We start from the raw sequence: 16672 nt of genomic DNA, 5'->3' as shown, positions 1-16672 counted from the left end.
GGAGACTCAGCAAGAACAAGACCCCCTGCTTGTGTAGAGGGCTGAAAGAAGAAACAAACATATGAAGATCACAAACTCTGGCAAAGCCACAGATGAAGCCAGCAGGTATTACTTTTTTTCTGATGCCCTCCATAGTCACGTAGGAATCCATTTGATAAGTCCTTTAAGAAATTACTGCCAGGAAGAAGCGTCTTTCTCTAGGTGAATTATATACTTCCTTACGTCAGATGAGAAATCAAATATCCACTAGGTTTCCCTTTTTTGCTTTTATGATCAGGAAGGTCACAAATTTACCACTTACTTGCAGTAAAACTCATTTCTGATAGCCTTTTCACCAAACTGATTTGCAATTCCATTTCCATTTTTTATTGAAAACATCGTTGGATTATTTATTTGCTTTTGGAAATCACACATAGTCCTGGAAGTGCTACACATATTCCTGAGGAGACGGAACTGACCATTAGGTTTTCAGATGTTGGTGAAAACTCTGGTGCTAGTGTTACCCAGAAGAGCCTGTTTTTGCAGATGGAGGTTGGAATATGAGGATGGCACCTTCCAGCCACACAGAGCATTATGGCTTACGGAGCATTTAGAAATGTGTTACCTCCTTTGCTGGTCACAGTGTCTACATGGGGTAGGCATGAGAAGTCTTTTGATGTCCATTTAACAAACAAGAAAGTGAGGTCCAGAAAGGTGAGGGACTTGCCTAAGGTTTGACAGTTAGCAAGCCTTCAGAGTCCTAGCCAGGGCACTGTCTCATGTGGTGTGTGTTTTGCCTGGAAAGAGCTATTCATTATTTGGGGCCAGGGAGATGGAAGGTGAGGTGAGAATGTGAAAGTCCAAGTTCTGAGCGGGGAAGCTCCACAGATAAATAATGGCACCCCTTGTAATCTAGACATTTTGGTTTAAAGGGCCTTTACTCTTGCTCTCCAGGGGAAATCGTCTGAGCTTGGCTCTGCAAACGTCCCTGGCTGCATTAGATTGCCTTTCACATGCCCAAGGGAGGTTGCCTTTCACAAAACTTTTGGGGAGGTTCTTCAATAGCTGCTGTCATTTTGGGGTCGATAGGCATCAGATGACTAAAGAGTAGCTGACACATATCTGAACCAAGGTCATCACCAAAACCCAATTTTCTAATGTGCCCATGGGTTTTCTGAAGGTGAAGCTTTCTCTGGAGTCTTGCGGGTTCTCCTGGCTTAAAGGACAGGAAAATTTCCTACATGACACTTGATAAGACCAACCTCAGCCTTGATATTACTCTGTTTGGGTTCTTTTAACTAATTAGTTTAGATTTGGCTTCCATTTTGGCTAAAGAACACCAAATGACCCTTCGCTTAGAAAACACAATGTGAACACACTGCCTACTCAAGACAAAGGTTCAAGTCCCAGTTTTGCCACTTTCAAGCTGGCCGACCTTGGCCAAATCATTTACCTCTCTGAACCTATAAAACAGGCCCAGAAATAAGGAGATTATATGAGTGAATGTGTTATACAAGTGTTAGGAATGATTGTTTTAAACACATCTATATCCATCTCTTACAATTTGACTCTATAATGGGCGTACATTTCAAAGAACCGAGTCAACCTTACCATCTCATTCTGTCTATAAATGGTCCACGCACACCAGGAGGTGGGGGTGGCGGAAGAAGCAGTGTCCCCGCTGCTCAGAGGTGTGACTGGAGACGCAGTGAAGGCAAGCCTAAGTCTTGGGAGAGTAAACCCTTAACCGAGAAAATAAAGCAACGAGAAAGTAGGGGAAGAAAGGTGATTCTAAGTAGGGACCAAGGAAAAAGGAAGATGAAGAAGAAAAGAAACAGTGAGTGAAGGAAAGAGAGGAGGAAGGGAGAAGGAAGGGGCTGTGTTCTGATTTGACCTTGAATGGATCTGTAAGCTTTGGGCTCTGATCAGTTGCTGTGGTCCCCAAGCTAGAAGCCTCTTGGAAGTGTTGCCAAGTGCTCTACTTTATTCAATGAATTGATTTATTTCTGGAAAGGTTCTGTTCAGGTTGTACCTTCAGTGACTGTACCACTCTCTCTTTGTTCTTAAGAAACAGTGATCTGCCCCTCCACTAACCTGGAATCAGGGATTCAGGAACTCTAACTCTCTCCTTAAGTGTTGTTATGGAGGAAAGGATGAGCTGGGAGTAAAGTACTACCTCTGGTAACAATATCTAGTAAACGTATTCCTTCTCTGTAAGGTACTGAGCTCCCTGTCACTGGAGACATGCACACAGATGGTAAACAACTGCTTGTCAATGGTGGTTCTCTAAAGAGAAGATTTGGATGGCTACAGTCAGGATCATGCATTAAAGGGAAGAAGTATGGTAGTGTGTATGTGTGTGCATGTGTGTGTGTGTAGGGGGGGTGCTGGCCCAGGGACAGGGGTGGGGCAGATGTTGGAGGAGGGTCTGCACCACTGGTGCGTGGTTGTGTTTTACTTTTCCCGCCTTTGTGATTGCATAGCTTCTCCATGTGTCTCACAGCCTTGCATTCCTACTGCCTCCTCTTTTCAAGTTAAAAAAAAATCACAAACTAATACCTGTCAATGTGTCACCTTAAAAGAAATTGCTGAGAAGTCACCACTCTGGAAAATGTATTCAGGGAAGCAACCTCTCCCCAACTGCATTTCCAGATTCAAGCATCACTTTTTGTCAGCTCCCTCCCCGTGTTCACCTAGGAAGACTTTTCTACGCAGCAACTACTGTCCAAGAAAAACATACTGGCTACTGTATCGAACAGCAACAGTCTGGGAGATTACATAAATGGCTCTGCCCAGTTTTGATAATCCAGCCTTGCATGGCCATAGTGTGCCCACTGCTTGCCAACAAAGAAACACTGGTCCAGCTCAGCTCCTCCGCCATGTTCCTTGAATGTATCACATTTACTTGCCCTCCATAGCCCTATTTATCATCATCCTCCCCTCATGCCATTACCTGTACCCTTCTCTTATTCTTTCTTAATTCTTAAAGGTCCAGTACGTTCTCCAGCCAATATAGTGCTTAAAAACAAAGTGCCATACAATTTTGTAATCAATTATATACAACCCTGCATCGGTCACTCATTTGATTTACGTTTCTTCTTCCCAGTTATATTTCTTGAGGATGGCTCATGGTGCCTAGAACCATCATTACTGCTCAACAAACACTGATTGGCACTGAGGGAATCAAACCACTGTTCAAAAGACATGTTCTTATGCTCTGTTCATTACTGTACATACAACTATTTCTTCGCAATAGCTTGAGTTCAGGTTGTTTCTTCCTTTATACTCTGACCAGCTAAGAATTCAAGCATCCTCTAAATTACAAAGGAAATGGATATCTGTTTACTTTGAAACTGACAGAAGTTAAGGGTACTCTTTGGGACATTTTGACTTAGCAGCCAATGTGTCCAGAAGTTAATCTTTCAGCCAGTGCTATGTCTCCAATCATTTTATGATGTTCTGCTTACATTTTAAATTTTCAGGTGGTTTATTCATCCCTCAAAACACGATTCTGTAATTTAGAGATTCTGCCACCAGATGGTGGTGGGGCATCTTAGCCAGTTACACAATCCAGGCTATAAGACATCTGTCAAATATTCTGAGTTTAATAATGACATTTACAGAACACATTTCAAAAAAATTCATAAGGGTTTTTTAGTACCTTTATAACTTATTACCTATTAATCACAGCTTTAATACCTTTCCCAGATAATCATTAAGATACACCTTTCCATCTAATTTTGTCACTTCTCCTGAAGGCAAATTACTCCTGGACTTAAAGTTCTGGAACTTCAGTCAGTTGGGCAGGAAAAGCCCTTGCCACCAGTCACAGGGACTTTTGCCAGAAAAACCACTCCTTTAGTTTCCTCAAAAACTATCTCCATGTTTAAAAAAAAAAAGAGGAGATGGGGTTTCTCCCATTTTTTTCCTACCTCCACTTCTGAGGAAGGTCTGCAAGGAGAGGGCTTCAGGGCTAGAAGAGGGAGAAGAATCATGGGCTTCGGTTTTCTGAGGTTTAACCTCATTGTCACTTGTTAAGTGTCCGCAATCATACACACTGTGAGTGTAAGCTGGGTTAGTTCCTAAAGTCACTTCACTCTGGCTCCGTCAGCTCTGATTTCCCTAAACTCTCCCTAAAGTCCTAAAGACTTGAGGGCTGGGACTTTGGAGACAGACAGACAGACTCAGTCTGGAGGTTAGTTCTGCCACATACCAGCCATGTGACCTTATACTCCTCAAGGATAAATCGGGGATGACACAGTACCCATGTTTTACGGTGGCTGTGGGACTGAGTGAATAATGCAGACCAAGGACTTAGAGTGTGTGGCAACCCCCACACCTCCGCCACCAGTCATTATCCCAGCCCACCCCCCCCAGGTTCGGCCCCTCCCTCTGGTAACTTTCCATGGTTACTTTTATCAACGATGTGTCTTAGCTCAAGGTGTCTGCAGAGTTCTGGAATACAGAAAGCCAGCCAGCACACACCACCCCCAAATAATCAGGGTGAGTGTTCTCAGCAGAAGAAGAGGACCTTTTTCCACCTTTGTGATTTCAATATGCCTCTCACAGAGGGTCCAGCCTGCAATAGGGACAACAGTTACCAAGTGAACTCGTTGTGTGTTTGGTTAGACTTGGGTAAATGGGATTCCCTCCTGATCTCAAGTGTGTAATGGTTTGCAGAATGCTAGTAAACAAAACAAACAAAATAAAACCTATCAAAGCAAGACAAAGGAGGAAATCTTAGGGTGTTTCTGTCCAATACCAATCGCATGAAGGGTATGAAGAAACAGCTCTCCTCTTTAATTACAGGCCAGTAAGCATCGCTACTTCTCTCCACCACACTTGCAAGGCAGTTCTCTTCAAACAGCTCAGTGACGTCAAGGGGGTGTAATAATTACTACAGACGATTTTCAGCTAAAATACAGGCTGGATTGTGTTTTAGACTTTAAATATTAAGGTGTAAAATCTTACACATATGTAAAATCATAGCATGATTTCTTTTACACATTTGGTTTAGTAATCTTGAAAAAACAAAATCAACCTGGTGTCAATGGCAGGGGACCCAAAGGCAACAGTCCTGCCAGCAACTTGTCTCAGGTAAGCTAATTCCCTATTGCTTTGTGCCTCAGTTTCCCCACATGAAAAATGGGCATCAGGAAATCTTAATGAAAAATTATGGTTCAAACCAACAAATGAACAATAATGGTGACAAACTGTGAATAGAATAAAGCTAACTGAGACCAGGGCCTTGAGAAAGCCGGGGAACAATTACCACGCGGCATTATCTTGGAACAGGGGGAACGGGATGCACATCCGAGTCCGCATCCCCAGCCAACTCCGCCAGCGAGTTACCTTTACAAACTGCACGTCGCTGAGGATGTGGACGGAGTAGTCGGGCGTGTAGAGGTTGTTGCTGCTGCTGCACAGCTGAGTGTTGCTCCCGCCAAAGTCACTGCGCTCACGGTTCGGAGACTCAGAGCGGTTCAACCCACTGCAGCGGGAAGGCGACCGGTTTACTGCAGACAGTGAGAGAGAGGAGAGAGAGAAAAGGCAAAGAGGGAATGTGGAGAGAAAAGAGAGGGGAACAGAAAGAGGGAGAGAGAGACAGAGAGGTGGTGTTTACAGAAGTCCTACAGAACGTTTAGGTGATGGCAACACTGGGTGGTGGAACCGGGCCCTCACCCTTCCCATCAGAGCCCAGGAAGATGCTCGGCTGCATCATTTACGAGCAGCAAATACCTAAGGACCTCAGGGCTCCACTCACCTCAGGCTCCTCCTGCTCCCCACGACCTCCATCAGCGAGGAGCAGGGCAGAGGTGGCCCACTGGCTCTCTTGGCTCTGGGATAAGCGCAGGAGATGAGGACCCTGCCGTGCGTCAAGGTTGCTACCCCAGACCATGAGACCTTCTACTAGGGTGTTATTTTATATAAACTCCATTCACACACCGTCTTTTAGATAGGCGGAGGCCTTAGGTTTGCCCTAAAAACCACCTGTCACAGCACAGATACCAGCCCTCACTGTGGGGTAACTCAGGCCCGCCCCAACACTGGCAGGGCCGGGGACCCTTGGAGGCCCACAAACCACATAGATAGGTACCTGAGTCACATCAATAAACTGTTAAAATACATTGTAGTCTCCCTTGTCCTTGACAAATATACCTCCTTAACCTGGAAAGCCAGGTCAGACCTAAAGAGTTTTGTGCCAGAAAATGGGCTGTACTGGGAGAAGCAGCCTTGTCGTAGGGCTTCGTGGCCCCGTCTCCCAGAGCTGTTGGGGTGGGGAATTCAGGGTTCCCGTACCTGAAGCGGGGTCTAGAAAGAAGAACTCAGCTCTGGGCGATATGTCCCTTTGGCTCTGTGAACACCTCACCCCACAGAGAGGGCTGGGACTGAGGAGGACCAAAGTGGGCCCCCTGAAGTGTGGGTCCAGGGCAAGGCTCTCTCGAAGCCCAAAGACGGGAGACTAGAGTAACCCTCCCGGCCTTTTGTCAAAGGCCTCCTAAATGTTCAGAGTCTGCCTCTTTCTCCATTTTCAAGAACCACTTCTTGGGAAAGTTCAATTAAGACCACATCACTCGGTTTCAGAGTGGGCCAGGCGAGCTACCCGCTCAGGGCCCACAGAAGGGAAGTGCTTCAGGTGACCCAGCATTGGCTCAACCACGGAACAACCCCTGAGTGAGAGACTGTGGAGCCCCTCCCACCCGCTGCTTCCCAACTGATGCTGCTCTGCATTTCTTCCCCAAAAAAGAGAAATGCGAGGCTCTCAGCCTCTCCTAACACAGATTCAGTTCAGGGGAGCAAATGAAGAGTCTGATTCCTCAGAGATTCTGCTCCTTTGTTCTTTCAGGGAAGAATCTTAGGAATTTAATTCTGCCTCTTAAGATAATGCTGCCATCAATCAAAATGTTTGATTAGCATCTCTTTGGAGTGATTTCTGGAGGTCTGACGATCAGTTTAGCTGGCAAGATGTTATTGTTGTCTGGCAAGCCATGTATCAGAAAGATTAAAATGACAATGGGTTGAATCATTTTCTCATTAGAGCATAGTAATCGCGGCCTTGATAGGATTATAGAATTAAGGGTTCCACTTCCAGCCCTCCCCTTCCCAGAGAGTGTCATTCACATATATGCTGTTACTGACAACAGAAACCTGGGAGCTACCGTGACTGCTGCCAACTGTCAGCCCCACAGCAAGTCCACTTCTGACATCATAAACTCATCTGCCTCTGTCTCTGTCTCCATTCAAGTCCCAGTTACCACCACCTTCGCCTGGACCACAATCTGGTCTCCCCACTTAAAATCTTATAATCTGTTCTCACCTCAGCTGTCAAAAGCACATTTTAAAAACACAAATCAGCTTCCTGTTAAATCTGAATAAAATCCACACTCCTTGCTGTGACCCCTAAAACCTACCTCCTCACCCCGGTGACCTGACCCCTGCTTTCCTGTCTGATCTCATCGTGGGGCTCCCTTTCCCTCCCTGCTTTTTCTGCTCTGAACTACTGGCCACCTTGGGGATCCTCAATCATGCTAGCGTCCCCCACCTCAGCAGATGCCGTTTCCCCTGCTCCCCCCACCTCCTCTCATCTCATCCCCCCACCCCTGCTCCTCCTTTTCAGTCATTAGGTCAAAAGACCTGTCTTTTCTGGTCGTTGCTGTACATCTAGGACCTAGCACACTGCCTGGCCCAGAGTAGGCACTCTATTAAAAAAAAAAAAAAGTACAGAATGAACAAATCAGCACCTTAGAGTCCCTGAAGGGGTTTTTACTTAGAATCTAAATTTTGTTTTAAAAAAGGTTTTAGGGCTCTCAAATCATCATGGAATCAGAAGGCCTTACCCCTGTAACCTAAGTCACTCGGGGGAAGCTGACTTCTCTAAGTAAGGGGTGGGTAGAGGGACACTCCAGAAATGCAGTGGAGAAAGTACACAGTATACAGTGAGAGTCCAAGGGCACCAAGAAGCCTCAGGACTCGGCTCCGTAACTTGAGGAAGAGGCTGCAGGAGCATCAGGACCTTCTGTTTGTCTGTCTGTCTGTTTAATAAAAGAATGTTAAAAGGGGGTCCTACAGTCAGGTCTCTAAGGCCCTACTAATCCACTGGGTGACACCAGAGTGACCAGGAACCACAAGGGATAGTGATGGTGCCACGGAGAAGAGAGTGAAGCACCAAGGTATTAGGCAGAAAAATCCTCATTTCATTTCTAGCCTTGGTCCTCTGAAAACAAACCGATGAGTTCTGGCTTGTCTAGCCCCCCTGTGGCTGCTCTAAGGTGGTGGCGGACTAAGTAAGTCGGTGGTGCTTCCTGGGGGCTGGTTGTTGTGGAAAAGGTGGGGAGGCAGTCCTGCAGGAGTGCAGCTTCTGTGGTGTGAGGAGAGTCTGGAAAACTGCACCTTGCCCTGGTGGGTCTTGTCCTCAATTCGTTTGGAACAAGGAGAGAGTGTGAGCAGAGCCTTGTGGCTCAGTTACCCTGAGAAATAACCACTGCACCTTGATAACCTTCCACTTTGCCTGGTGAGACATGTGCTTCACACACCTCACATCGGCTGTTCTACACCCTCATCCCTTACATCACAATTCCAGACAGGCTCAGAGAGGACAACAGGGACACACAACTCCATCTTATCCACTAGACAACTTCTGCCTGAATCACTTCCAACAGCTTCATCCCTCTTCTCCACAAAGCTCTCATCCTCACTGGCACCCAGCACAGGCCTATCAACCTGTCGTCACTCACAGGGACAGCCCATCAAACATAAGCGACATCACTGTTGTGTTTGGAGGAAAGACATCTTTTTTTTTTAAGTAAAAATAATGCTATTGAAGGTTATTCATAAAATCCCAAAGGTTTCCCAACACCAAAAGATGCAACAGTCTTACAAATGTCGGGTCTATAAAAGCAATTTTTAAGTGAAAAAGGAACCCTCACTTCATGACAAAGAAAGTCCCAGCTTCTCTGAGTGTTGTGTGAGATCAATGTTTTCGTGTCCCAGAGCCTGACATTCCTCAATAGGTGGGATGCTGATGACTCGGCATTTTGGTAATTGTGCACATACACTCATAGGTTTCTAGCAAGGGAAATGGAAATGCTTTTAATAAAAAAAAAAAAAAAAAGAGGAGAAATCAGTAACAGACGAGTGTCCCAGAAGCATGGCAAACTAGTTCAAGTTGTCTAATTCCCCTTGGCATTTCCTAAGAGCACAGAGGCACGGCTTGGGGAAGTGAAGCGAGAAGGAAAACCCCAAGCTCAGTGCAAAGAGGTCTAAGAGGGGACAGATCAGTGACACCTAAAACTGACCAAAGGACCGCTCAACAGGGGGCAGGCCAGGCCATCAACACTTCCCTTGCCCACTCCTGGGCAAGGGATACCTCATATCCTCAAGCTGGCCCTGGAGAGACTGGGTGGCAGAGGGAAGGGTTTTCTGCTCTAGACACCCAGGTACTGTGGGGAAGTGTGGCAGACTTCATTCCTGCAGACTGCGTGGTCAGTCTGCAAGAGATATCTGCCCAGGATGGCAAGCTGGAGTTACTGAGACTGGGTGGAGAAGACACTGGGGTAAAATTGGGTCAGGGTGGGAGAGGGGGTGGAAGAGGACTTCACACTGCAGTTGGGGCTGGATGGAATCTCCCCTCATTCTGCACTGACAGACAGGAGCCCTGAAAACCTCTGTGCAGCTCTGCTGCTTTCCTCGTAACACCCATGTCTGGAGAGCCTTTGCAAACCTATCCCAGGAGTGGGACCCAGGATACAGAAGAACACTCCCCTCCTCTTTTCAGCCTGGGGAGTTGAGGGGAAGCAGGGTTCAGGGGCTGCTCGCTTACATCTTTTGGAGCATCAGTGAGGGGCAAGGGGGAACAGCTCACTTCAGTCATCGTCACTGTGCCCCAGGCCATCTGTGGTCTCCAACTGGATGGAGGAATTTAATTACATAGGCTTATACGAGTACAAACTAGGATTATTAAAATTCATCGTTCTGGGGTAATAGTCAACATCAGACAACCAAATGTCAAAAGCTCTCTGTCAAAGCTGCAATGCGAACTCCACAAATCAGCCCAAGTTAGGAGCCCAGATGAACTTGCTCACGTTACACAGAGCTTTAATGGTTCCCAAATGTTTACTACGCAAGAGCCAGCCCAAAGGAATATTTCCACTTACCACATTTCACAAAGTAAAAAGATTATTTTTAGGTACTCCCTTTATATTCTGGGAAAAAACTGTCCTCATTGATCTCAAAGTATATTACAGATGGACAATCAAGCGTTGAAAAAAGACCCTTGCTCGAGACCTCTCTCCTGTCTCTGTGCTTTTGTGGATTTGGAAGGATTGTCATGGGGAACTTGAAATCATCTCCATCATCAGGAGAAGAAAGAAAAGAATGAATGTGGGGAAAGGGAATGATAACTGTACTGGGACCATGTACTCTCAGTGGGTTGATCAGAAGTTTGGTTTTTAAATGAAAGCACCTGCAAAGCTGACTAATTACACCACACTCTGGAGGTAATCCACAGACCACTCCGTTATTCTTATTTCAAACTAACACATAGAAGGAAACTCCCTGTGGGTAATGGTGGCAATATTTGACGCAGAGACCACTGGCCTCAATCCAATGTGAGCACCATAATTCATTAGCACCGCTGCTTTCAAAATGCAAACAAGTCACAGCCCTCTAGAGGGCGCAACGTGCCCACATTCAGAGGGCAGCAAGGTTCTGGGCAGTAGAACAGGGCCTAAGAGACTTAGATTCCAGTCCTCAGCCCTCCACCTTCTTACTACACCTCTAACACTGACCCAATGGCTTAATTTCTCAGAGCTGTTTCCTTACCTGTTGTTTCCCGACAATGATTCCTGCCCATCTCCTAAGGTGGTTGCAGGGATCAACTACAGTAACAAAGGTCTTTTTAAACTTAAAGGCCCTATTAATTTCCAGGGTTTATCTTTTTCCCCATGTAAGATGGAGTTAAGACATCATATACATGAATAAATATTTCTAGGTCATAAATTAAGTATGGGGCCAGAATGTGCCCAGGACTGCTTTCTACAAAAATGTGATGACTGTAGCTTCTTCTTCTGCTGATATGGAACGGAAGTAAAAGTGACAGTGGAAATACCAAAATATAGGTCCTGGGGATGTCACTCAATCACGGTGGGCTATAGAGACCAGATAACAGCAGGTGGGGCGAAGAGGGCCTCAGGAGGAGCAAGGTGCTCCCACCTCTCATTTTCTCCTGCTGCACCCGCCACTGCCCAGCTCTGCAGAGTTAAACCAGGGGTGGGGAGAAGCTGGCCTTGCTCTCCCCTCTCTCCTGCTCACCTGTTTCCTGTTGGGTTGAACACCCAGTCACGGAAACTGGGGGGAGGGTTAAAAGAGCTCTCAGGAGCACATGGCACCAGCCAGGGTTGGGCCAGAAGTCTCAGTACCTCCTAGGAGGACTGCACAGCAGAAGTAGTCACCTTAATTTCTGCCTAACACAGGGTTACTATGAACTAGAAGTAATCTTCCTTTAACTAGAAAGTCACAATTAACTAGGTTGTCTCGTTAACTGAGGGTTAACTAAAAAGAAAAATATGGCCCTGCTCTCATGCTTTCATCCCTTTTTTAAAAAAAAAAAATGCTTTGCTCTTTTTGGTTGGAAATCTTTAAAAAATGTGTATCTTCCCTTTCTGCCGAAACTTCATAGCACATTCTTCATTCACCAAGATTCCACATGTGAAGGATCTTGAAGGTCCATGATGTGGTCATTTCTAATTCTGTTGGCATGCACTTAGCTGGTGAGGGCACCAGACTGGCACCTCACATTGACCATGCTCCTGTAGTCATCACGAAGGCATGAGCTCTCACAAAGAGGGGAAAATTTTTATTTCTTCTTGGAAAATCACTATCAAATAAGACAAAAAAACTTTGGTGAAATTTGAGAAGGTGGTTAATTCATCTTGTACAGATAAACATGGGAACCAGATGGCTTTTGATGGAAAAATGCAATTTGGGAGACAGGAGAAGTCAACATTAGTACTTCTGATGGTGCAGATTCGGGGGTTTGGGGTCTCAGGACACAGCCTTTTTGAATGCTGAGGGTCTACTGTACAGATAGCAAAACAAAACTAGATTCTTGATGACAAGACATGGTGAGGCCTCAGAACCATTACCACAGCTTTGGGATAAGGAAGAAAAATGTAGAAGGTATGGGAAATTAGTCTGTGTTCTAATTTCAGCGTAACTTAACAAATAAATTCTTAGTTTGGTCCTTACTTGCTTTGTGACCCTAAGAGATCAACTTCTAGAGATGAAAACAAAACAAACACTTGATTGATTGTTCAGATTTATTATATTCTACTCAATGCTTGAATTACTGTGTGGCTGTATGAGGAGCTGCTTTACTCAATTAAAAAGAAACCCAATAACTTTCATTTAATTAACAAGAAAGGTCAAACCTAATGAAAAGTTGTTTTGAAATTTTTACATATTGCATCCTTTGAGCAGAGCCAGAGAGAATACGGTCACTACACAGTAACATTACTAGGAAAATGAGGATGAGAAGAAAAGGTGGGAAAAAAATAGGAAAAGAAATATTGTTTCTTCCTGTTTTTCTCCTGTTGCACTCATCCCTCCATTCTGCAGTCAGACAAATGACAAGGAAAAACTCACACCATCCCTCACCCCACCATTTCTCCATCTATGCACACAGACACATCCCTGGGAGCTAAGTTCACAAGTGAGACCATTGAACCAGCAATACCTGGGCAGTGAGTACGAGTGACTGTTACCAGTGCAACATGCTATGCCTCAGTCATGGGAGTGCCTGTTGGGAGAGACTAGTTTTCATGCGGGACAGTGACAGAGACCAAAGGCCTCTTGCAAACCCCGTAGATCTACGGAGACCGAGACACTCATGCATGTTTACCTGGGGAGCCTGCCAGAGAGTCCCCTCTGCTGAAGGCGAAGGTACGAGACACAGAGACAGGCACTAAAGAGTCAAGGGCCAAGGATTTGAGTTGCAAAGGGGAAGACAAACACAAAAGGAGAGAGACAAAGAGCAAAGTGGGTGAGACAGTCTGTTCCCTGATTTTCACAACATCACATTTCTCTGACAAAGGCAATCTTGTCTCTGAAATCATGGAAATCACACCCTCTTACAAAGCCACTCTCCAGAAAGAAGAAAATAAAATAGACTTTGCTGAACATCTTCCAAAAAGATGCACAATAACCTTAGAGGGAATCAGACCTGCCAATGACAAGAACAGGCAGTGCCCCAGCAGGGACGTAGCGTTCTCTCTGTGGCTGCCTTTTTGAGCCAGCAAATACACTGGGAGCCCAGGACTGCATCTCCACCAGGGTCTCCCAGTTGCACAGGTCTCCTGCTCACCTGCAGGAGGATTGAAAGAGAAGTGCATACTCCCGCTAGGGGCATCCATCTTCGAGGAAGCTGTCTCCTGTCTCAGACTCTTAGGAGCTCCCTCTGTGGTCACAGTGCTGGGGAGGAACTGGGTATGGCTAGAGACTTGGGACACGGGCAGGGCAGCATCTCTAACAATCTTATTGTGAATCAACTTGATGAATTAAGTCATAGTCACTTCTTAGCAAGTACAAGTGCTCCAAAGCACCTCTCTTCCTATTCCCCTTTCCTTCTCTTTCCCCACAGAGTATGAAATGGTGCTGGCTATCACTTGGAACCTAGGTGGGGTGGGGTGGAGTGTGTAGCAATACTCCAGTCCTTCTCCAATCTTGACCCTGATTACCGAGTGCTTCCGTATTGGTATCTGTCTTTATCTCTCTTATCTGATCATTCCCAGGGTCCCTTCCAAGGAGCTAAATGAAGTCAGTCTGCAAGTGACAGCGCACCAAAATAAGCAGCTTCCGCAGTCCTAGCTGCTGCACCCAACGATTGTCCTGCAGTTACCCATTAGAGCAAGGGAGTGGGGAGGGGGAGCTTTATACCTACCTGCTAATCATACACTTCGACATGAGATGTCAAAGAATATTTGAATGGTTCCTAGTGTTGCAAGACACACTGGAGTAAGAAACCCCATTGTCTCAAGAAGAATCCTAGCACTTCTGGACCACAAATTAAATGTACACCCTGCTAAGCAGATAGGAGATTTGTTCTCTTCCTGCCTGCATACCCCTGTGGGCATCTGTTCTGGCCACATTGAGCTCAGGCCCCATTCCTCCAGAATGTCGGGCTCACCATGGTCCTCCTGGGTTCCCTGGCAATCAGAACCAAGATAAAGGAGACAGCCAGCTGGGTTCCCCTCACATTGCACAGGAACACCAGAAGGACTCACTTGTAACCTCAAGTTCAACTCTGAGGCATCACAGGGCCACTGTTCTGGCAAATTCATCATCTCATTTATCACCCTCAAGGGGACAAAGCTATAGGCTGGCATCAAGGACAGGGGTAGTTTGGTAGCCTGAGACCCTACAAGAGTTTACTGCCTCGTGGCTCAGCCTTAATCTCTCTCTCAATCTACAGGTGAGGTTGTTGGCCAGTGAAAGATGCTGAGTGGCTGGCCCTGGGCTGAGAGTGCACCTGGGACAAGTGTGGGGTGTGGTGGTCTTTGCAGTTAGTTCACACCCACTCCACTAAGTGGGGAGGCCTTGCGGGGAGAAAGGAAAATTCTCTATACCCCTACAGGCTAATATGAGTTCTTTTTCCTCCTGAAGATTGGTAAAGATGCTCAGAAGTGTGAGGAAGGAAAGAGAGTTAATATTTTCTTTTAATCAGTTTTGAAGGAGAGATTAGTGTTGCAAGTTTACTGTCTCACTGATAAAATGGAAGAATTCTTATAGAAAGAATTAGAGTCAGGAAGGAAGGAAAAGAGGAAGCCAGATAACATCTTCCTACTACTTAGAAAGAAAAGTCATCTAAATTTTAAAAGAAAGTCATCTAAATTAGGGGGGATAGCCCCCCAGAGCTCCCACCTCTTTTGACTTTGTGGAAGAGCCTGAACATGGCCAGCCTGTCTAGGTAACATTTAGAATCCGAGGTGTTACTCTGCCTTGAGCAATCCCCAATGTGATGGATGGTGGAAATCTCCTTTAGAAAACTGAGGTTTACCTGGTCCTGTGGACCATCCCCTCCCATCTAGACTTCCTGTTCTGGGTAACGATGCTTCCTTCATCAACCTTAACTGAGATTTGTTGGCTTTTATAAGTATCCTAATGTACCAGGGCTCTTTATTTTCCAGATCTCCTTCAACTCATGTTGGGCCACCCCTTGGGTATGGACAGCAACTTCAATTTCATTTCAGCCTCTGCTGGGCTAGGATGTAAAGTTGCACTGTAAATTGGTCCAATATTCTCACCTAGGAAGTGCATTCTGGAACATGATAGATCTAAAAATCTGTATTTTACTGTGCTGTGTGAACTAGTCAGAACACCAGAATGCATCGAGGTAAATCACCAACTTGCTAGGTGATTTGGAGCAAGTCATCTCTTTAGTGTCTCTGCATTAAAACGGTATCTATCTGTCATGTGCCAGGGATTATAAGACCAAGCTGTGGGACCCTGTGATAAATCCCAATATAAAGCACTATGTAAAATCTTTTTTTATGATGAGGAAAAAAACACCCATTTGGCATTGAAATAGCCACTATAAACACTAAGACCTGAAAGCAATGCAAAATTCAGACCAGTGAACTAAAAAGAAATCTAGAGGAGTAAGGCTTTCTGGATCACACGTGTATCACAATAAATGCCATGCCCTCTACACACAAGTGCAATGACTATGCAGGAAACAGAGAGAAGGTAGAGCACAGAGGGGCAGGGCACGCCCGCCAGCAGCCCTGTGCCAGTCCCCACCATCAGCATGCACGGCCAGCTGCAAACTCTTCACCAGCCGAGATGTGGTGAATGAGGAAAGAGAAGCAGGCAAGCAGCATATGCAACAGCCTGGGACTTATGTCCTAAGATTCTGCAGTCATTTCTTACTAACCCCAACAGACGCAGTAATAACACATTACGGCTTGCAAGTAAAGGACAGTGGGTGAACTATCACAGCAGAGGAGGAAAGCTGAACCTTCACCAGAGCACACAGACCACCTGCCTGCATTCCCTGGCAGGTGACAGTAAATGGTGCCTCCCCTCACAAACTCCCCCCACCCCACCATTCATCACTTGCATATGAGCAGAGAAGTAGCAGAAAACACTCCAGACACACAGAAACTAAGCCCCCCGTGGTCCGTGGGTACCTGGCAGAAAGCAGTGTTCCTGGCAGAGCTTTACAAAAAGGCTGCCAGCATTTGTGTTAGCCCCAGCCTAGGCTGATAGTGCTGGGTCTAGGTCCCCAGAGTGGGCTGAGGCAGGACTATGGCAGGGGAGACGAGGGAGGGGGTTGAGAGATACATACGAAAGACAGAGGATCCAGCCAGACTTCCAACCTTCCGCACATCGTTATCTAAGGACAGAATGATGCAGTGTGTTTCAGAGGCAATGCAGAAAACACACCTTCTTAAAGGAATTCTCCCTCTTCCTCCCCACCCATGGCACTAATCAACCCTTTAAAAATAGGTGGAATCAGGTAGAAGTGCAAAAAGTAAAATAAACTTGCCTTTTCATATTGAAAATTACCACTATCTATCCCTAACACTTGATAATGTCACAGTCTACCACATACTTCTACTTCTAAAGCCCCGGAAGTTAAAAGGTTTGTCCAGGGTCCATAAAAGGAGTCAAGACTTGAACCCAGATGCATTTTCTA

The 16672-nt window shown here is 45.8% G+C and overlaps 1 protein-coding gene across 3 annotated transcripts in view; it reads right to left on the bottom strand.

Annotated features, from left to right (window-relative positions):
- Positions 1-16672, bottom strand: part of CNNM1 (cyclin and CBS domain divalent metal cation transport mediator 1) — a 49382-nt gene that overhangs the window by 6004 nt on the left and 26706 nt on the right. For 2 of the 3 annotated variants that reach the window (XM_031461579.2, XM_031461580.2), the window contains exons 6-7: positions 16322-16369; positions 5332-5495 (exon numbers count right to left, since the gene is read on the bottom strand). In XM_031461579.2, the coding sequence (XP_031317439.1) occupies positions 5332-5495; positions 16322-16369 (212 nt within the window). Of the gene's footprint in view, positions 1-5331; positions 5496-12877; positions 12941-16321; positions 16370-16672 lie in introns of all 3 variants that reach the window. The other variant, XM_010974415.3, reaches the window with a different exon arrangement.

The sequence above is a fragment of the Camelus dromedarius genome, chromosome 8 (genome assembly GCF_036321535.1).
Source record: "Camelus dromedarius isolate mCamDro1 chromosome 8, mCamDro1.pat, whole genome shotgun sequence".
Classification (NCBI taxonomy): Eukaryota; Metazoa; Chordata; class Mammalia; order Artiodactyla; family Camelidae; genus Camelus; species Camelus dromedarius.
This window is presented reverse-complemented; position numbering and strand designations above follow the sequence as displayed.